This window comes from Chiloscyllium plagiosum, chromosome 14 (assembly GCF_004010195.1).
Source record: "Chiloscyllium plagiosum isolate BGI_BamShark_2017 chromosome 14, ASM401019v2, whole genome shotgun sequence".
Lineage (NCBI taxonomy): Eukaryota > Metazoa > Chordata > Chondrichthyes > Orectolobiformes > Hemiscylliidae > Chiloscyllium > Chiloscyllium plagiosum.
The window spans coordinates 53,760,951-53,782,343 of record NC_057723.1 but is presented as its reverse complement, the minus strand read 5'-3'; the positions used below and the strand labels follow the sequence as shown (position 1 = coordinate 53,782,343).

The 21,393-nt window shown below is 39.9% G+C and overlaps 1 protein-coding gene across 2 annotated transcripts in view; it reads right to left on the bottom strand.

The window, feature by feature from the left end:
* The window catches only part of afap1l1a (actin filament associated protein 1-like 1a), a 206,501-nt gene extending 185,536 nt beyond the window's left edge, over positions 1-20,965 (bottom strand). Inside the window, exon 1 of one of the 2 annotated variants that reach the window (XM_043703824.1) lies at positions 20,844-20,965. In XM_043703824.1, coding sequence (XP_043559759.1) covers positions 20,844-20,859 — 16 coding nt within the window. In that variant the 5' untranslated portion in view covers positions 20,860-20,965. Of the gene's footprint in view, positions 1-20,381; positions 20,552-20,843 lie in introns of those variants that run through there. The other variant, XM_043703822.1, reaches the window with a different exon arrangement.
* Positions 20,966-21,393: the final 428 nt, after the last annotated feature.

The window sequence follows — 21,393 nt, the reverse complement described above, 5'->3', positions numbered from 1 at the left end:
CAAGCACCTTTTGTTTGTATAGAAATGTATCCACTGCAATTATTATTTAGGAAATTTTGCACTGTGTAAATTGGCTGCCTGTTACATAAACAGTGACTACAGTTATAAAATTATTTATTGAATATTCCAAACATGCAGTAAGAAAGAATACACAGTAAGTGCAAAATATTTCTGTTGCTCTAAGTTTCTCTATGCAGGAGGTACCATAATATTTGATAAGTATATACATTTACTTGAGGTTTTCCAATATTTCCCTCCCATTGCAAGGTTTATATTAATACTATCCATCGGAGAATAACTACTCTATTCAATTAATATGCCATAGACAACACAATGCTGTCTTGTTGCACAACATATAATAGAAATTACTTAGAGACTACTTTAGCACGTGTTTATTCTAATAAAATTAACTTACTTAAAACAGAGGAACTAAACGGATCAGTTACAAGCTATAAATCAGATCACATAGAAGGGGATGCTTCATTCATAGATAGTAGGAAGTGATGAAGTTAGAAACTATTTAAATAAATTATGCACAATTTAGTTATGCATGCAAAGAAAATGAATTTGAATTGTGTTAGTGAATGAAATTTATTTGAATAAGATCGTTTTTGTAACAAGCTTTTCTAATGGGCAAATACAGCAGTTAGTGAAATACTGAGTTGTAGAGAGCAGATCATAGATTTGAACTCTTGTCTGTGCTTTGTTAACTGTTCAGAGTAGCTGTAGATGAGCCAAAAATGATAACAGAGCCATTCTGAAGAGGAAAAAGAGTGCTTAGGATTTCTAATACAGAACATAGAAAAGTACAGCACAGAACAGATCCTTCAGCCCACGATATTGTGCCAAGGATTAATCCTAATCTAAAATAACCTAACCTATGCACCCCTCAATTCCAAATGCATGTCCAACAGTTACAAATATCCCTAATGATTCTTCTTCCATCACCACCACCACTGGCAACACATCCCATGCATTCACAACTCTGCATAAAGAACCTACCTCTACACCTTCCTCCTAACACCTTTGAACTATGACCCCTCATGGCAGTCAATCCTGCCCTAGGGAAAGGTCCCTGGCTATTGACTCTATTTATGCCTCTCATCACCTCGTACATCTCGATCAGGTCACCTCTCTTCCTACTTCTCTCCAGAGAGAAATGTCCGAGCTTAGTTAACCTCACTTCATAGGACAAGCCTTCCAGTCCAGGTGGTAGCCTGGTAAACCTTCTTTGCCCCCTCTCCAAAGCCTGCGTATCTTTCCTATAATAGGGTGATCAGAACTGGACACAATATTCCAAGTGTGGTCTCACCAGGGTTTTGTAGAGCTGCAGCAAAACCTCACAGTCTTTAACTCAATCCCCCTGTTAATGAAAGCCAAAACACCATATGCTTTCTTAAGAATCCTATCCACTTGGGTGGTAACTTTGAGGGATCTATGCACTTGAACACCAAGACCCTGCTTTTTCTCCACACTGCCAAGAATCCTGTCTTTAATCCTATATTCGGCATTCAAGTTTGACCTTCCAAAATGCATTATTTCGTATTTGTCCAGGTTGAACTTCATCTACCATTTCTCAGCCCAGCTCTGCATCCTGGCAATGTCGCATGGCAGCCTACAACAGCCCTTGGTACTATCAACGGCACCTCCAACCTTTGTGTTATCGGCAAATTTACTAACCCACCCCTCAACCAAGATATTTATAAAAACTACAAAGAGCAGAGGCCCAAGAACAGATCCCTGCAGGAGACCACTCAGAACTGACCTCCAGGCAGAATACTTTCTATCTACAACCACTCTCTGCCTTTTGTCAGCCAACCAATTCTGAATCCAGATAGCCAAATCTCCCTGTATCCCATACCTCTTGAGTTTATGAATGAGCCTACCACAGGGAACCTAATCAAATGCCTTGCTGAAGTCCATATACACCACATCCACTGCCCGACCTTCGTCATATCTCGTCTACTCCTCAAAAATTTGTGAGACATGACCTGCCCCTCACAAAGTCATGCTGGCTGCCTTTAATCACGCTATGCTTTTCCAAATAGTCATAAATCCTACCCCTCAGAATTCTTCCCAAAACCTTGCTGCCCACAGATGTAAGACTGACTGGTGTGTAATTGCCAGGGATTTCCCTATTACCCTTCTTGAAAAGAGGAACATTTGCCTCCCTCCAATCCTCTGGTATGACTCCAGTGGAGAGTGAGAAAGCAAAGATCTTTGCCAGCGGCTTAGCAACTTCCTTTCTCGCTTCCTGGAGCAACCTAGGATAAATCTAATGATTCGAGTCGGAAAGTGTAGATGGATATGTTTGGATGTATGCATATGCCAATTGAGTCCATGGTCAGGCTTAATTGTAGGTGTGGCAATGAAATCGCTTGTCATGTACCACCAGCTAGTCTTATACATGAAGATGGTGTGGTGCTGGAAAAGCACAGCAAGTCAGGCAGCATCCGAGGGAGTAGGAGAATCAACATTTCGGGCAAAAGCCCTTCATCAGCCCTTGATTCCTGATGAAGAGCCTTTGCCCGAAATGTCAATTTTCCTGCTCCTTGGGTGCTGCCTGACCTGCTGTTCTTTTCCAGCACCACACTCACGACTCTAATCTCCAGCATCTGCAATCCTCACTTTCCCCTTAAATATGAAGATATCCACTTCAGTGAGGTGCTAGAGCCTGATGGTATGTATCTATGGAGTCAAACCTCAATATAAGTCGGCACTTACAGGAAAGCAAGACAGAATATTGGAAATCGTGTAAAGGATAGAGCATGAACAAGTGCCAAGTACAGTATGCATCCAAAATACATATTTAACCTAATAGCACAAAAATGGATTTTGACTCATTAATATCGATTCAGCCCTTAAACTGACTTTATACACAATAAATTCCTATGATGTTTGCTCCTTCCATTATGGCTTTAAAACAAAAATAATTATGAGAAACAAATACATTATGGCATAGAAATAGGCAATATGGCACAATATGATGGCACCAGTACTTTTCTCAGAACATATCTTCCAAAATATGTATGGAGGAATAAGTCAACATTGGAGCTAATTTAACTGACTAGTTCATTGATGGCAGTGTGTTTGCTTGAGAAACAATTATCTAGTGCACAAAGGAAAGGAACTGGACAAACTTAGCAGGTCTAGTAGTACCTGTGGGGAGAGGAACAGAGTTAGCATTTTGAGTCTGGCATGACCTGTATAGAACTAAAATGTGTTGGAATTTTCTTTGGATAGATCTTTGATAGAGGAGACTCAATGCAAAGACAAATGGAGTTGTTAATGGTGGAGAAAGAAAAGAGATGTAAAATGCATGCAAATCAAGGTGGGAAAGGGAGAGAATCGGTCTTCTCTATTAAGTACAATGTAAAAAGACACAAACATGACATGGCTATGTATATGTATCGTGGACGTAGGGGAGAGAAAATGTAAAGAAATGAAGAGCATACATAAATGTGGCTACTTTCTGACATTATAGAATTCAATGTTGAGAATTCAAGGCTGTAAAGTGACTTAGCAAAAACTGAGACATTACTCTTTGAGCTTGTGTTGTACTTCATTGGAATGTTGTAGCATTCCCAGGATAGAAATGTTGATATAGAGCAAGGTGGTTTATTGAAATGGCAAGCAACTGGGAGATCAGGGTCATTCCTTTGGATACAATGGAGATGTTTTGCAAAACAGCCACCAAATCTTCATTTGTTCATGCCAATGTAAAAGAGCCCAAATTTAAAGAAAGACAATTGAAACCTGGAAGGTGTGTTTGCTGATTGGACAGTGAGGAGGGAGGAGGTGGATGGTCAAGTATTACACTTCATGATTGAATAGGAAAATGACATGGAGTAGTAAGGAAACATTAGGAGTGATGGAAGAGTGGACTGGGGTGTTGCAGAGGAAACATTCCCTGCAGAATTCTGACAGTGGAAGAAAGTGAAGATGTTCTTGATGGTGATATCCTGCTAGAGGTGGTGGAAATGGTAGAGAATGGATGCAGAAACAAGTGGGATAGGAAGTAATGCCAAGAGAAACCCTTTAGGAAGGGGGGAAAGCTGTGATGGCAGAAGTACAGGAGATGGGTTGATCCATTGTGACTGATCCAACTCCCACATTTCTACTCTCACTAGAAACTACCATAACAGCATCCTCTGTGCTTGTTTCAGATTTCCAGAATTTGCAGTATTTTGATTTCACTAGACATGAAACACATTGAATGATCTTTACTGTTGATAAGGAACAGAGATAATTCAATTCACTGTATGAATAATTTGTACTGTTTTGGATTGGATAATATTGCATCATGTGATAGTCTACTTCTAGGCATTTATTTCACACATTCATGATAACTTCCATTGGGGTGGCTATTTCTAGTCTGTTTTCTATTTTCTCTGTAGCATTTATTTACAATGCACTATTTTGAAGCGCCACTTCTCAACCTCTTCCCTTGCCTGAGATATGGAGACCTTCAGGCTAAACTACCTGCAGTCATTTTTCTCTAATGAGAGGGCAGCCATATTGGCTGGTACATCAATGGAGACTTTACCTTTTTCATTTTTCTTTGATAATTATTTGTGTCAAACCAAGTCTTTTATTTCAGCAGGAACCTATAAACCATATGGGATTTGAATATTATCCTGGTATGAATATTATGACAAACAATCAGTATTTTCCCACATATCAAAATTGAGTTGTTCTTTCATTATGAAACATCTCACCAGTTGCCAGAATTGTTTGCCTGTCAGCCCTGTGACTCAAAATTTCAGAAAGCAAATTTATAATTCATGCATTACTGGCAAATCTTCCACATTATGAAACTCACACCTTGTAGGTTTTACCTTAAGAATAAATTATTAAGTCACATTCCTTAATCCTGAGTAACATTAAAAATACATTCAACCACCGGTTGTGTTGCAAACCTGAAAGAAGTTTTTTTTCAGGTCTCTTAATCATACCAGTAAAGCAAGGAATGAGTTTAGTCTCCTAATTCCATTCTCAATCAAACCAGCTATTTTGTGGAAACTGATTCTATTATGATGGCATTATCAGGACTCTTGCTTCTTATGAGGATATTAAGCAACAGTAGTAGACACACCAACATTAAGGGCATTTAAATGTTCTTTGGATAAATATATGGATGAAAATGGAATAGTTTAGATTGGATGAGTTTCAGATTGGTTTCACAGGTCAGCGCACATCAAGGGCCGAAGGGCCTGTAATGCGCTGTTATATTCTATGTTCTATGTTCGAAGGGTTACAGGAAGAAGGCAGGAGAGTAGGGTTGAGAAACATATTAATCATGGTCAAGTGGCACAGCAGACTTGATGGGCTGAAAGACCTAATTCTGCTCCTATATCTTATGGTTTTATCTGGTCTTAAGTAGTATCCAATTTTCTGTTTCAAGTTTCCTTAAAGAAAGAAAAGAAGTTGGTTCGTAAGGGTGTTGCTTTCTGATCTCTAACAGAGAACACCTAATTACATTCAGATAGCCTGATCTTGAGGCACCGACCATCTCTCCCTATTGGGGTCACATGAGAATGTGTAGTGAAGTCACTATTGCTTTGCTTAATGGTGCATTCTTTCTCATTGCTAATGTAAACGTGACTAGCTGTTTCTCAGCCTGGAGGACAGGAAGCACTCATTTAGCAAGCAAACAATCTCAAGGCCTGTCCTTCACCCAGATTTTAGAAGGGAAACTTGCACAAATGTGCGTTATGAGGAAGGAACTGAGTGGATGTCAATCAAAGAGAACGGATGTTTCATTAAAGAATCCTAGGGAAGCAGCAGTGCTATGGATCACAGCAGGGGAAACAATTCAGTTTTTCAGTCCCACCTATATCCGATTAAACCTCAGTCAATATAAGGAACTTTCCATGTCACTAAGCAGACAATGTTTAAAACAGGAAGGGGCACAGATAAGTAAATAGGAGAAAAATAAAATGTGAATTTTTGTCTAGTACGTACTGCAATTGGAATTCTTTGTGAATAAATTGCCTAATTTGCCTTTTGCATTCTTCAGTCTGATCAGAAAATGTGGGCAAGTTTTTTTGACAGTAAATGTGTGGCTCATGCGCATATAATAATAAACAGCTTGTGGCGCAAATATTTTGTACCACAGAATACATGTCTAAGACTGTTGATACACTGACTAACTGAGGCAAATTAGAGCATTCTGGCAAATTATATGTTATATAGTGGAAGGTATTTGCCATAAAGCATGGAGGTTAAAACAAAAAAAGTAGATTAACTCATATTGTTTTTTTAAAAGCCCATTACAAAAATTGCACAGCAGCATTAAATGATACCGAGTCCACAATCAAATCTGCCATGATCCCACTGAAATGAGGGTATAGGCTCTATGGGCTAAATGCCTCACTCCTGCTCCTACTTCTTATGATCTTGAAGTATGATGTTGTTAATTGCTGCAGAATAATTAGAATTTAGTTTAATGTAGAAACTCTAATTGTAAGATTCCCTTGTTCTCGTTTCGTGTCGCCCACAAAACAACATCTCAATCATATTCCACTTAATCATCCATCAAATGAATTAAATAGGTTGTCATAATCTAACTCCATAAACACCAGTAGTTTATAATCCGAGGTTCAGTACCCAAAACTGAATACAGTACTCCAGATAAGTCCGATGATGGCTCTATTCAACTGAAGTATGACTTCCTTTCCTCTTCTTCCAATCCCCCTCTGTTAAAGACCAACATTCCACTAGTCTTTTGCATTGCCTTCCACATCCATCTTCTGGCTTTTAAATGATTTGTCAATACTAGGAATGTGGACTTGGACTCTGAAATCTCTTAGCGAGTTTTGAGAAGGTTTGTAGCTCGGGTTGAGGTTCTGGATGCAGGTTTGCTCACTGAGCTGGAAGGTTCATTTTCAACTGAAGATGTTACCTAGTATGGTGACGAAATATCTGAAAATAAATCTTCCAGCTCAGCGAAAAAAGCTACATCTGAAATCTCTATCCCACTACAGACCCTACTTTCTCACAACCTTGTAGATTAGCTAATCTTGTTCCTACCCACATTGAAATTAATCTTCCACCGATTTGAAAAAATTCAATGACAAACAAACAGAAGGATGAGGTGCAGTCATTTAGCATTTTAAGCTGAGCTGTTGGCTGTGAGAAGGAAATCAAGGAAATTTTGTGCATTCATGACAATGAATAAAATTAGTCATAAACTCTCAATTTATTGCGCTTTACACATTGGCAATAATCCAAGCCTTTTCTTGTAGCAGTCAGTCGATAGAAATGGTCATAGAATGCCATCATTCATTATGTTTCAATCACTAAAACCATCTCTGAAGTCAAATTTTTGACAAATCTGCTGTACTTATTTGAAAAGTCTGCCTTGTAAAAGGTTTTTCTTTAATTCTTGCCAATTTGTGAAGACTTCGTCTTGTGAATGCACATTAGCAATTAATTTTTGGCCATTTCAGAAGGGAGAGTTACTAAATAGGTCTTAGTATAAGAGGAAATTAAGATATATTCTCTTGGCAAACTTGAATTCTCATTCCAAACTTCTGGATGCTCGGGATAGCTCTCTGCTCCTTCTTATGATTTGGAGGAGCCGGTGTTGGACTGGGGTGGACCAGTTAAAAATCACACAATGCCAGGTTACAGTCCAATAGGTTTATTTGGAAGCACTAAGCTTTCGGAATGCTGCTCTTTCATTGGGATAAACCTGTTGTTGTGAGATTTTGAACTTTGCTCCTTCTTCAGCCAACTATTTATACCCTAGGGCAAAATACTTTTCTATTTTAACGATGTGCCAGCAACACTTTTTAAAAAATATTCAAATTTAGGATGTGAGCATTATTATTGAGCCACAATTATCTTGAAACCTTGTAGCTACCTTCTTTAACCATGAGAATTCATGTGGTTTTAGTTTCTTTTTGCAGTGGTTTGGTACAATAGAACAGTTTTCTATGCCATTTCGGATGACAGTTAAGAGTCAAACATGTTGCTGCAGATCTGAAGCCGTGCAGACTAGATGGGGTAGGGATGGCAGATTTTCATTACCCTATCAATATACTTGTTATGCCCAAGGTTTTGACCAACACTCAGATTGCTTATATTACAAAGTAAGATTCCAGGACAGAAGCACAGATTCTAGTCAATTGATGGGTACATCACCTTCTAGATAATGTGGATGTGTGCTGTAACACTGATGCTGGTGTTAGATTACATCATGCACACTAGTTGGCAAACATTAATTTAGCAATCTAGACCCTTTTTGTTATTTTTGCTTCTCCAAAAATAAATAGAGGCTTCAAAGAAATGGAGATTCAGTACAAGGGAATAATCAAATGCCTAGCATAATAGGCTTACTCTGATACTGTTTGAATATAACAACTGCATACAGTGAAGTCATAATAAGGCCAATTCAGATGAAACAAAACTCCTGTTGTCATAAAATTATCAACCACTCCCACCATGAGAAAAACCAGTCCAAATGACTGTTGCCTATGAGAAGCCAAAATTCTAAACAGGTCACTGTCATCTGACTGCAAGACCAGAATCGAGTTAGGCCACACAGCACTAAAACCATTAAGCATTGGGCAAGCCATCATTTAACATTGAGGTCTACCTGTGAGAGGCTGTGTCATGTCTGTAATTATGACTAAACCTGAGAAAAAGTTAATTAGGGGAAAGGTGTAGTTGTTATAGGAAATGGAAAACTGACAGAAAGCAAAATGTGGACATCAGAAAGCAACAAGAGATTCTAACTCAAGTTCATTAGTCATTCTGAAGCACAAGTAGAACATCATGGAGTTGTTCAAGAAGCAGGCGTTCTTTTAGGTAAGGAAGAGTTTGGGGACTCCCACCTATTCATCATTGAAGATGTTCTGTTAACCTGATTCAAGGCAATCCGTACACAATATCAGACAGAGAACTGAGTCCTTATCTCATGACCAAATCTGAAATGAAGCAAGTTCCCTGACAAAGAGGTTGAGTTATAAGACGTTGACTTGCAACGATGGAATACTGAACCGATACAAGACAAGGCACAGCATCGTCTTCTATACAGCAGGACACGAGCGCGCAGTGATTCTGGAAGCATTAACAAATGACTGTATCCATAATGTTATTGCCCACATCCTGAATAAGTAGGCATTAAGAGACATTTTTAACATGGTTGAAACATAACTGTTTTCCTGTCTTTTGCCAGATTGCTTTGATGGTTAAAGGTCAAATGTGGAGCAAGGAGGAGGTCACTGTGCCATTATGGATGGCATCAAAAATCTGACACTTGTTGTGATAGAAAGATCCAAGAAGCCACACTGCTTTTGACTGTCACAGGTCTACATGCATAGTACAAAACCATTATCACTGCAGACAACTACCCTTCTCACATTGAAATTGTTAGTTGACAGAGAGTCACGCTGACAGTCTTGCCTCCCAGGACCACAAACAACCTTCAGCCAATGGATCAAGGAATGATCAGGAACATGAAAACCCACTACTCAAGGCAGCTGATTTCTCAGGTTATCAAAGCTATCAACAAGGGTTGCACAGTGGCTCAATGGTTAGCACTACTGTCTCACAGCACCAAGGACCCAAGGTCAAAACAACCTGAGGCGACAGTCTGTGTGAAGTTTGCACATTCTCCTAGTGTCTGTGTGGGTTTCCTCTGGATACTCCGCTTTCCTCCCACAGTCCAAAGATATGCAGGTTGGGTAGATTGGCCATGCTAAATTGCCCATAGTGTCCAGGAGTGTGTACGTTAGCTGAGTTAGCCATGGGAAATGCAGGGTTACGGGGAGAGAGTAAGGGGGAAAAGTCTGGGTGGGATACTCTTCAGAGAGTCGATCTGGAGTTGTTGGGCTGAATGGCCTGTTTCCACACTGTAGAGATTCTGTAAAAAAAAAGAACCAAAAGAACAACACAACTGCTGTACAGACTATGTTCATAACAAAGATATCATGGAAGTGTGTGACAGAAGCCACAATTGCCAACAATTCACCACCCTAAGTACAAAACCTCTAAGACTATGCAAGCCAGTGAGAACGAGGAGCAGAGTAAGGCCAATTAAACTGATGATAGATTCGCTCACCTTCAGAAGCTGGGCGTGGAATTTCCAACAGAGACAACTGTAAATGCACAATGAGGCAGACAACACTGAAGAACTGAACTGACAGATAAGAAAATCATAGTTTCCGTACACTGTTCAGTTGAGGGGCCTGTAGTCTCTGAAGAAGGTTGATGAACATCTGCCCACCCACCCTGTCTGTTTCCCTAGCTGAAGGTTTGAAAGCTATCTGGATGCGCAGGGATTTAACACTGCAGTATGAAAACATGGCAAACATGTTTGACTGCACTGATTATCATACTCACCTGAGAACAGAACACTTAAGCAGAAAAAGATTACTGAGTTTTTCTGGAGTTTGATCCTGATATTTTCAATGCTTTTTATAATGCCAGGCCATTATAAGAGGTGTAAAAATTGAATAAAGACCTTGGGCTCCTATTTATTGCTATAAACATTTTTGTTTGGCATTTTTCTGACATAGAACATGTTTGTTAGCAAATAAAGTTGCATTAGGGCCTCCTTGTCTATATCAAAAGTGCCACTTAACACAAATTTGACAGCAGTTCCCCTGAGATTCAATTCATTAGGATTTTACTGAACATGGCTATGCTTAATATATGCTACCTAACAGTGAATTCTAAGTTTGTTCAACCCGTGACTGTTGCCATGGTTCCCATCAATGACAATGCTTTGACAATCCAGCAGGTTCCAGCAGCATAACAGAGGAAAACCCTTTCCAGAAATGATGCAACAGTGTTTAAAATATCACCTTAGTTGTCCATGTTCAATTTATTTTAATCACTGTAGTAAGTAGTCCAGTGAATTAGCATTTTAAATTGGGAACAATTTTAACAAATCCCAATATAGGTATGTGATCTCATTTACTGACTCTTTCCCCATGTCCCTCCCCATAGGTCTGCATATGACACACCTCCATAGCAGGTGGGATTGGAGCCTTCTATCCCAGAGACACTGCCAATACATCAGAAAACTCCTTGTTTGGAAGCACTGTTGATACATATTCATCTTTCTTTTACTTTTGCCTTAAAGAAAAATGAATGGGCATCAGTGAGTGAGGAAACATCTGAGCAGTAAGGAGGAAACAGTTAGTGAGGAAACAATGAATAATAGCCCCTTACTCGTAAGTGCACACATTTTTTTTTTCTCTGAAGGCACTAGGCATAAAATAACAGCTTTGGTTGATGTCTTCCCTGCCCTGAGGCAACAGTTGCCTGAATGGACCAATAAGCTCAGGATGGACTAGATGTCAAAGCTATACAATTCCCAGTGTGCCTGACATGTACTGCATTTGTTTGCTGTACTATTGGAAAAGACAGGATTATGAGAATAAATGATTCAATTATTACAAGAATTTGAGTAAAAAAAAACAGAAAAGTCTGTTGAAATTCACAATTCAGGTTCAAGATGAAGGAATGGATTCTTGTACAAAGATACTGCAGACAACTTCTTCCCATGAAACCATATACTTCCGAACAGCAATAAACGATATTTGAAAAGGTTTGAGTGTTATATTTTCAGGTGTGGAGATAATACATGTCAATAAAATCAGGATTACCATTTCACATTTCATAATGGGGTATGGGTGAAAATATGTCAAGAATTCTCTTCATAGTAACTTACTCAACCTGCAGATTGTTACACAATATTTGGAAAAATAATATGACATTAAAAAAAAAACTTACCTTGTGCTTTTCAATAGATTTTAAGGCCAGAAAATCTGCACAATGTGACTTGCACAGGAATATACGCAAGGTTCAATCAGCCAGCCATTTTACACTAACTGTGGCTGGTGATGCATCAGATGAAATAGTAGCAACTATGTGCTGCAATGAAATGATATTCAGAGTCTGATGTAAATCATTAATGTGAAATGCTAATATGCTATTTAAAAAGCATAGCAAAGGAGACAGAGTAAAGTAATTACACATTGTTTCAAAAGAAGTTGAAGCATCCCATGTCAGGTTACAGAATGACCCCTGAATTACATCTGCTGCTTTATAAAAGCTTGGAAAGTGCAAGGTGAAATTTGTTGTCAATATTTATTCTGCACATTTTCATATTATGTAGCAAATCAGGTATAGAATGTCTAAAAATAGAAACAGACTATTCATGTTGATTTTTGGGATACAACAAGGCAACGTGAAGACAATTCAATGCAAATTTTCCATTGGCTCCTTACATTATCACACCCCACCATCAATCCACTAATATGCATCGCGTGTTTTCTACGTGTAATCCATTTCCAAGAGGGTACACAACACTGCTCAACACAGGAGGAGATAGTCCTCTATAGCCTTAATCAATTGTATTAACAAATGAATACTCAGTACCTGAGAAGGAAAAAAAAAGTCATGAATTTGATCAACAATAATTGGTTTACATTTAAAACGTTTATTTCCTGTGTATCAATTCAAAAAGAGAACATGATAAGACACTGTATTGTTAACAAGTTGAGAATGTTTGTATTGGACTGTGCATTGTACTTCAGCACAGTGTGTACTGTTTGTATTATAGACATTTGATTGAGTCTCATGTCAAATATCTGATCGAACTGATAGTCTTACAATAGTTAATTGTAAGAGTTAAATGTCTGTAATTTTAGGTAACATGTGAAAGAAAGACTATGGTTTTGTTATCTTTCACACACTTGGCTTTTCCACTCTAAGTGAGGTCAAACATATCTTTAATTTTCCATCAGTAAAAGCTCCAAAGAAGAAATTATCACAGTTACACGGGAAACCAAGTTTTCATTCCCAGATCAGGTATACAAAAGCAGGAGAAATCCTAATTCCAAGAACCTGACCTTTAAAAATGGTTGCCTGAACTTCCCATTTGCAGTCCAGAAAATGCAGTCAGGTTGGCAGTCGGACCAGGCAATTGAGGAAGATGGGAGTCAAATCCCAAAGGAAGTTGGAAGAAAAGTCTACCTGTCTCCAATAATGTGTACATAGTCTAAAGCATTCTTCCCAATCTTGGTCCTTCCCTCTCTCCCCTGTCTCTCCTTGCCACATCCAATCAAAACCATGCCAACCCAACACCCCATGGTCCCTCATAACTCCTGGACAAATTTAGCCCTGTTCTCACCTCATGACCATTCAATTTTTTTCTGTCAACTTTTGGCCCTCTACCTATCCCCATAGTTTCTCATACCCTGATGCCAAATTAGTGCCTACTTCCACCCACCAACCTTACCCCTTCATCTAGCATGCAAATTGAGTATCCACATCCCCCAAAATACAATGGAGAACAAATATAGTTCTAATATTTAAAGTTCTATGTCCCACACTCTATTGCATTCAGAAAACCACTCTCATTCATAACAACACATTTTGACATAATAAAGGTTAGTGAGGCATGATCTACCCTTCTCAAAACCATGTTGACTATCCCTAATCAAGTTATTCCTTTCCAGATGATTATAAATCCTCTCTCTTATAACCTTTTCCAACACCTTACACACAACAGATGTAAGGTTCACTGGCCTATAATTACCAGGGTTGTCCCGACTTCCCTTCTTGAACAAGGGAACATTTGTTATCCTCCAGTCTTCATGTCTGAAGAATATAGCAAATCAGAATCCACAGGCACAAGCCAGCAACTGGTTCCTGACATCAACTGATCTCTAGAAGATGTATCTCTCAATATCTAAAGCAGATCTCCCACCAGACAATTTAAATTTGTAATCCTTGGTTCTTCATAAATGGTTTAATTAGTATAAACTATTATAATGAAGCAAATGTAAACCTTCATCCCTTTTAAAACCTCTATCAGATCATCCCAAAGTCTATGGTTCTCTAAAATGTAGCTTCCTGAAACCTTTAGCCTAATTTGATATGTAATGGTAGGTTTTGCCATCCCTTTGAGGATGGCTTGGGAGGTAAAGGACTTGTCATCATTAAAAAAGATGGCAGGTGGCCTAGACTCACTTGAGTCAGTTAAACCATTGACTAAAGACCGCTTCTTCTTCCACCATTGGTGAGGGAGATCCTCTCTTTTCACATGTTATCTGGCCGGCTTACAGCAAGAGCAATGCTACTGCACTCCATCAAAAACACCCATGTTCCAACATTGCTGGGGCCTGGCTGACTGACCCCCATGCCATCAGATCCCAACTACCTGATTTGCCCGAGTGTATAACCATTGATACGCCCTCATCCTTCAACAGCCACCCCAACAGTCATCAGTGGGCCTGGTGCTGTTGAGCTGTATGCCTTCTGATTTGCCATCTTTAACAGGAACTTCTGCCTTTGCAACAGTCATTAAGTTCTACCAATAAGACCCTGGGTCCTGCTGTCACTCCGTCAAAGCATACTTCTACTCCAGAGTTTTTGTCTCCACTGTTGTCATGTTTTTAAGAGATTTATTTCCTCAAATTCAATGAAATGGCCATGCCTGTAAGTAGACCTCAAATCAGTTTTGCTTCACACTCCGTGTGCTGGAAATTAGAGCAGTAATCCTCCACAACACCTTTTCCAAAGCCTCAATATCAGCCATTAGAAGAGACCAAGGCTGGAGAATGTATTCCTGATAGGTACCAGCTGAAGTCTAGTAAATGGACAAATTAAACCTTGTGTTCTTACATCTCATTCACTCTAGTTATTACTTTGTGGCATTGTCTATGTTCATTTCTAGAAATAGATGCACTAAAATTCCCAGATACTTTACTTACTCCACCTTTGTTAATACCTTTCCCTGACAGATGTACACATATTGGGCATCCTCCCTGCCCAATGCATACACATGCATTTTTTCAGATTAAATATAATTTCAGTCATGAGCACAATCTCCCAACAATTAAAATACAGATGATTTATATAAAATTCTAAGTAGCGGTGATCCCAACTCCAATTCCTGCAGAATACCATTGCAGCTGGTATCCAAACAACTCCAAATCCATCTTTATCTACCTTTTCTCTCCCTTTCCAGCCAGTTTCAGATCAGCACAATATATTACTATACATGATATATACATATTGAATAATAGATGTAGTTTGCATCGTCATTTTGAAGAAACTTTACACAGAAGCTTAGTGTTCAATCTGCACATGCTTTCATGTTAAAGTTACAATTTAAATATAAATTAATAGTGGTGGACAAATGGATAAAGCTGGGAATGAGCATAAAGAGCTCATTGTGCAGTCATGTCTGTTCATTGCAACGGTCAAAACAGACAAACTTAGTGTTTGTTACCTATTGATGTGATAGTAATGTGTTGCCCAAAACTAAACATATTATGGAGTGCTATATACCTCAGCAAGGCAGCCCAGTCAGTTAGGTTAGCTCCACTAAATCAGTGCCACCTGCATCAGATTTAAGAACTCTGAAGAAGAACTTCTGATTGGGAAGAAAAAATGTACAGCATGACAGCAAGCTCCAGGATTCTCTGATGCAACAATGGTGTTTTATATTGAAAGTTGGATTCAAGTTGATTCTGAATGGCCATTTGTGGTGACTTTAATTTCAGCCATGAGGCTAACTGAAGGCATATTGTCCAGATATCATTAGTCAATCTGGATGTCACTTTGCTACAGCTGTTGGGGAGGTTTTAAACTAAAGTGGCAGGGGGCTGAGAACCAGAAGAGAAGTCAAGTAGACAGCGAGGTGGAAACTGGAGAAGAGTAGGCAGAGAGCAGATGAACGCAAAAGAACTGGTGGCCTGAAGTGCATCTACTTTAATGCAAGGAGTATAGTGTGTAAGGCAAGTGAATTTAGGGCTTGGATTGGTGCCTGGGAGTATGACATTATTGCAATCACAGAGACTTGGTTGAATGAAGGGCATGGTTGGCAATTAAATGTTCCAGATTATAGATGCTTCAGACAGGACAGGGAGGGAAGCAAAAGGGGATGGAGGGGTGGAGTTGCATTGCTGGTCAGGGATGATATCACAGCTGTGCTAAAGGAGGACACTATGGAGGGCTTGGGTAGTGAGGCATTATGGGTGGAGCTAAGAAATAAGAAGGGTGCAGTTACAGGCTTCCCAACAGTGAGCGTGAGGTAGAAGAACAAATAGGTAAACAGATTATGGAAATTTGTAGAGGCAATAGGGAATTGGTGATGGGAGATTTTAATTTTCCCAACATTCTCTGAGCTACACTTAGCGTCAGAGGTCTGGATGGGGTAGAATTTGTAAGAAGCATCCAGGAGAGTTTTCTAGAGCAGTATGTCAATAGTCCAACGAGGGTAGGGGCCATATTGGACCTGGTTGGGGAATGAGCCAGGCCAGGTGGTAGAAGTTGCAGTGGGGGATTTCTTTGGGAACAGTGACCCAATTCTGTAAGTTTTAGAATACTCATAGACAAAGATGAGAGTGGTCCTAAGGGAAGAGTACTAAGGCCAATTATATCAAAATTAGGCAGGAGCTGGGAAATGTGGATTGGACACAGCTATTTGAAGGGAAGTCCACATTTGATATGTGGGAGGCTTTCAAAGATAGGTTAAAGATAGTGCAGGATAGGCACGTCTCGTTGAAGGCAAATGATAGGAAAGGCAAGATTTGTGAACTGCGGATGACAGGAGAAATTGTACGACTAGCCAAGAGGAAAAGGGAAGCGTACATAAGGTCCAGGCAGCTAAGAACAGAATGGGTCAGATTACAGATTACATTACAGTGTGGAAACAGGCCCTTCGGCCCAACAAGTCCACACCGACCCGACGAAGCGAACCCACCCATACCCCTACATTTACCCCTTACCTAACACTATGGGTAATTTAGCATGGCCAATTCACCTGACCCTGCACATCTTTGGACTGTGGGAGGAAACCGGGTCCTGGAGGAATATTGGAAGAATAAGACCAGTCTTAAATGAGGAATCCAGCGGGCTGAAAGAAGTCATGAAGTATCTTTAGCGAGCAGAATTAAGGAGAATCCAAAAGCATTTTATTCTTATATAAGCAGCAAGCGGGTAACTAGAGAAAGGATTGGTCCACTAAAAGATAATGAAGGAAGGTTGTGTGTCCAACCTGAGAGAATAGATGACATTCTTAATTATTACTTTGCATCAGTGTTTACTGAGGAGAAGAACATGATGAATGTTGAAATTAGAAATAGAAGTTTGATTAGTCTGGATCATGTTGAGATAAGTAGGGAAGATGTGTTGCATAGGCCAGAGGTTATTAAGGAAGACAAATCCCTAGGACCAGATGGGATCTATCTCAGGTTGCTGAGGGAGGTGAAAGAGGAAATAGCTGGGGCTCTGACAGATATTTTTGTGGCATCCTTAAACACAGGTGAAGTGCCGGAGGACTAGAAGATTGCTTATGTTGTCCCCCTGTACAAGAAGGGTAATAGGGTTATTCCGGGTAACTATAGACCAGTGAGCCTGATGTCAGTGGGAGGAAAGTTGCTGGAGAAAGTACTGAGGGATAGTATCTATTTATATTTAGAAAAGAATGGGCTTATCAGTGATAGCAACATGGTTTTGTGCAGGTGAGGTTGTGCCTTACTAACTGAGGAAGTGACCAAGTTGATCGATGAAGGAAGGGCTGTTGATATCATATACATGGACTTTAATAAGGCATTAGATAAGGCTCCCCATGGTAAACTAATAGAGAAAGTGCAGCGTGTTCCAGAGAGGTGGATAAAGAACTGGTTGAGCAACAGGAGACAGAGAGTAGTAGTCGAAGGAAGTTTCTCAAAATGGAGAAAGGTGACCAGTGGTGTTCCACAGGGATCAGAGCTGGGGCCACTGTTGTTTGTGATATACATAAATGATCTGGAAGAGGGAACTGTTGGCATGATCAGCAAGTTTGCAGATGACACAAAGATTGGTGAAGTAGCAGAAAGCATAAAGGACTTTCAAAGAATACAGGAGAACATAGATAGATTGGAGAGTTGAGCAGAAAAGTGGCAGATGGAGTTCAATCCGGAGAAATGTGAGATGATGCATTTAGGCAAGTCTAATTCTAGAGCAATGAACAGATGAGCCTTGGGAAAAGTTGATGAGCAGAGAATTCTAGGAGTGCAGGTCAATTGTACCCTGAAGGTTGCTGCACAGGTGGCTAGAGTGGTCAAGGAGGCATATGGTATGCTTGCCTTCATCAGTCGGGGTATTGAATATAAGAGCTGGCAGGTTATGTTAAAATTGTACAAGACATTGGTTTGGCTGCATTTAGAATACTGTGTACAGTTCCGGTTGCCACATTACCAAAAGGATGTGGATGCTTTGGAGAGGGTGCAGAGAAGGTTTATGAAGATGTTGCCTGGTATGGAGGGTGCTAACTATGAAGAGAAGTTGAGTAGGTTAGGTTTATTTTCATTAGAAAAAAGGAGATTGAGGGGGGAACCTGATTGAGGTTTACAAAATCATGAAGGGTATAAAGTTAAAAATCACATAACACCAGGTTATAGTCCAACAGGTTTAATTGGAAGCACACTAGCTTTCGGAGCGACGCTCCTTCATCAGGCTCTGAAAGCTAGCGTGCTTCCAATTCAACCTGTTGGACTATAACGTGGTGTTGTGTGATTTTTAACTTTGTACGCCCCAATCCAACACCGGCATCTCCAAATCATGAAGGGTATAGAACAGGGTAGATAGAGATAAGCTTTTTCCCAGGGTGAAGGATTCAATAATGAGAGGTCACGCTTCCAAGGTGAGAAGTGAAAAGTTTAAGGGGGCTACTTGCGGCAAGTACTTTACATAGAGGGTGATGGGTGTCTGGGACGCATTGCCAGCAGAGGTGGCAGAGGCAGGCACGGTAGATTCAGTTAAGATGTGTCTGGACAGATGCATGAGTACATGGGGAGCAGAGGGATACAGATGCTTAGGAATTGGGTGACAGATTTAGACAATAGATCGGTTCAGGCTTGGAGGGCCAAAAGGCCTGTTCCTGGGCTGTAAATTTTCTTTGTTCTTTAATCAAGAAGACACAGATGGTGAGTGGCAGAGGGAATGGAAGGGTATATGACTGATACAGATTGGGGTGTTTCTAGTGTTTTCAGTGGAACTGTAATCAAATGCGGTGATCACAACAGCCCAGCTAGAAGGCCAAGTATTGGTTACTTGCACTGTTCCTTTTGTTCATCCCTCTGAATAATTTGGCATTTCTTAGAGGCTTTGCTCTTAATTACTGGTGTAGAAGACATGATAGACCAACGCAAGAGATCCATGGCAGAACCAGTGAGTGAGCCCAATTGTACCTCCCTCTTTGAGCAGCTTGTCTTCATCATTGTTGATGCTGCTCCATCTCCTTCTCATGGTCAAATGGAACAGTAACTACAGCACCCATGACTGAAAACAAATGGTCTGGCCACAGTCATTAAGGTCAACAATCAAAGTCTTTACCACCTCTAACACCACAGCCTGTCAACTTCATAACTTTAAACAACACCACAAACCCAAAACTGAACCAGTTGAAAGGAAAATATTTAAACAGCTTTTGGTGGTGGTTCCTTTCAGTTGCTCAAACTGAGTTTTGCAAAAACAAAAAAGGAATCCTGGACCAAAGGGTTTAGTATAGACTTCTCAAGATGTCTACCAATTTTCTGCCAAAGTTTGTATGCAATAGGGAAATGTGACTCCAGGCTCCTTGTGTTAAGACTGAAAGCCCTAATGGAGACACACCTGAATCACATAAAGTCCAACATCATCTTGTAATTGAAAACTCTTGGTCATTGAACTGTTCATCAAAAGCCAACTACATTCAATCAATGATGCTCTACTCAGTAGTGTCAAACATAGCTCCAATGATTTGGAGATGCTGGTGGTGGACTGGGGTGTACAAAGTTAAAAATAACATACCAGGTTATAGACCAATAGGTTTATTTGGAAGCACTAGAACTTTTGGAGCACTGCTCCGAACACACGTTGCAATGTTCCAAAACATGGGACTGGTATTTCTAACTTTGTGAAAAAGCCTACACCCTCAATAATAGTAAAAGCAAACTACTAGGTGGGTGGGTGAACTGCAGTGGAAGTGGGTCGAAGTGCATATGCTCAGAGCTCCCTTGCTGTTGGGTGTTGGTCAGTGAGTCCGCTCAGTGACTATGGTATCTACGCATGACGCTAATAGTTAATACTATTCAGACACCAGCTGCAATATAACCGCAGGGATATCCCCTTTGTACTTACAATATGTACCAAAGTTTAAGTGTTTGGGCTACCGTAATTAAAACACCATGTTATCATTTCAAGAGATTGCGCTAAAACGAATTTACAGCTAACCTTTCCAGTCTCAGACAAGGAGAAGAAATATTTTTTTTCTCTCGTAAACTTATGAAGTAACGTATCATGTCAGCATTATTAAAATGCATGGACCAGCAGCGCTGAATTATTTCATCAACTCCATTGCCAAAGTTAAAAATTAATATGAACCTTACAATAATCCACCAGAACAGCCAGATGTGTTTTCAGACGTGTTTGATTGTGTCGGAGCCAAAAACAAAAAAAACATAAGGGGGTGGAAAAGAGCGAGAAAACAGCGTCAATCATTTGCCTTAAAGTAAACCTTGAAGAAGAAAGAAAAGTACGAAAACGTCCCTATTAAGAGTTCAGATAGCCGTGACATTTAAAGAAAAATTATGGATCACGACGTTCTAAGGTAAATTGTATTTTGCAACAAAACCCAGGTACACTTCAGTTGAATCACTTGGGGGGAGTAACAATTAATGTAACCAACATATTTTAAACATTCAATACTTCCTATTAAGTTGTTTCAAAATAATTAATTATAAACTCCTGTACACGTTACGTTTTATTTTGCCTCAAATTAAATGTTATTTTCAAGCTAGCCAGACCACCTTGTGATACAGAACTTCAAAGTAATGAACACAGAAACTTACCACTGCTTTTCTCCATGGTCAATCAAGGCTCACGGTTGCAAGTAACTGAAGACGGTGCAGCTAGAAGGAACATAGTAAAGAACAGCGCTGACACTGATCAAAACACCCAGTTCCTCACTCCCTAAGACAGTGAGCATCCTCCTAAAGTTTCTCTCAACTTTGTTCTCCCAAGAGCCACAATCAAAGAGAACTAACTCAGGGTCCTAGCGCCCTCTAACACATAAATAGACTGTTGTAGAGAATTTAATTCCATGACTTCTAGCATATCAGGAACATAGTACAAAAACCACTAAAAGTAATTCACTTGGCAGAACTAGAGGGCATAAATTTAGGGTGAGGGGGAAAGATATAAAAGACACCTAACGGGCAAATTTTTCATGCAAAGGATGGTACGTGTATAGACTGAGCTGCCAAAGGGAGTGGTAGAGGCTTGTACAGTTGCAACATTTAAAAGGCATCTGGATGGGTATATGAATAGAAAACCTTTGGAGGGATAAGGGCCAGGTGCTGCAGGTGGGACTAATTGGGTTAGGATATCTGGTCGGCATGG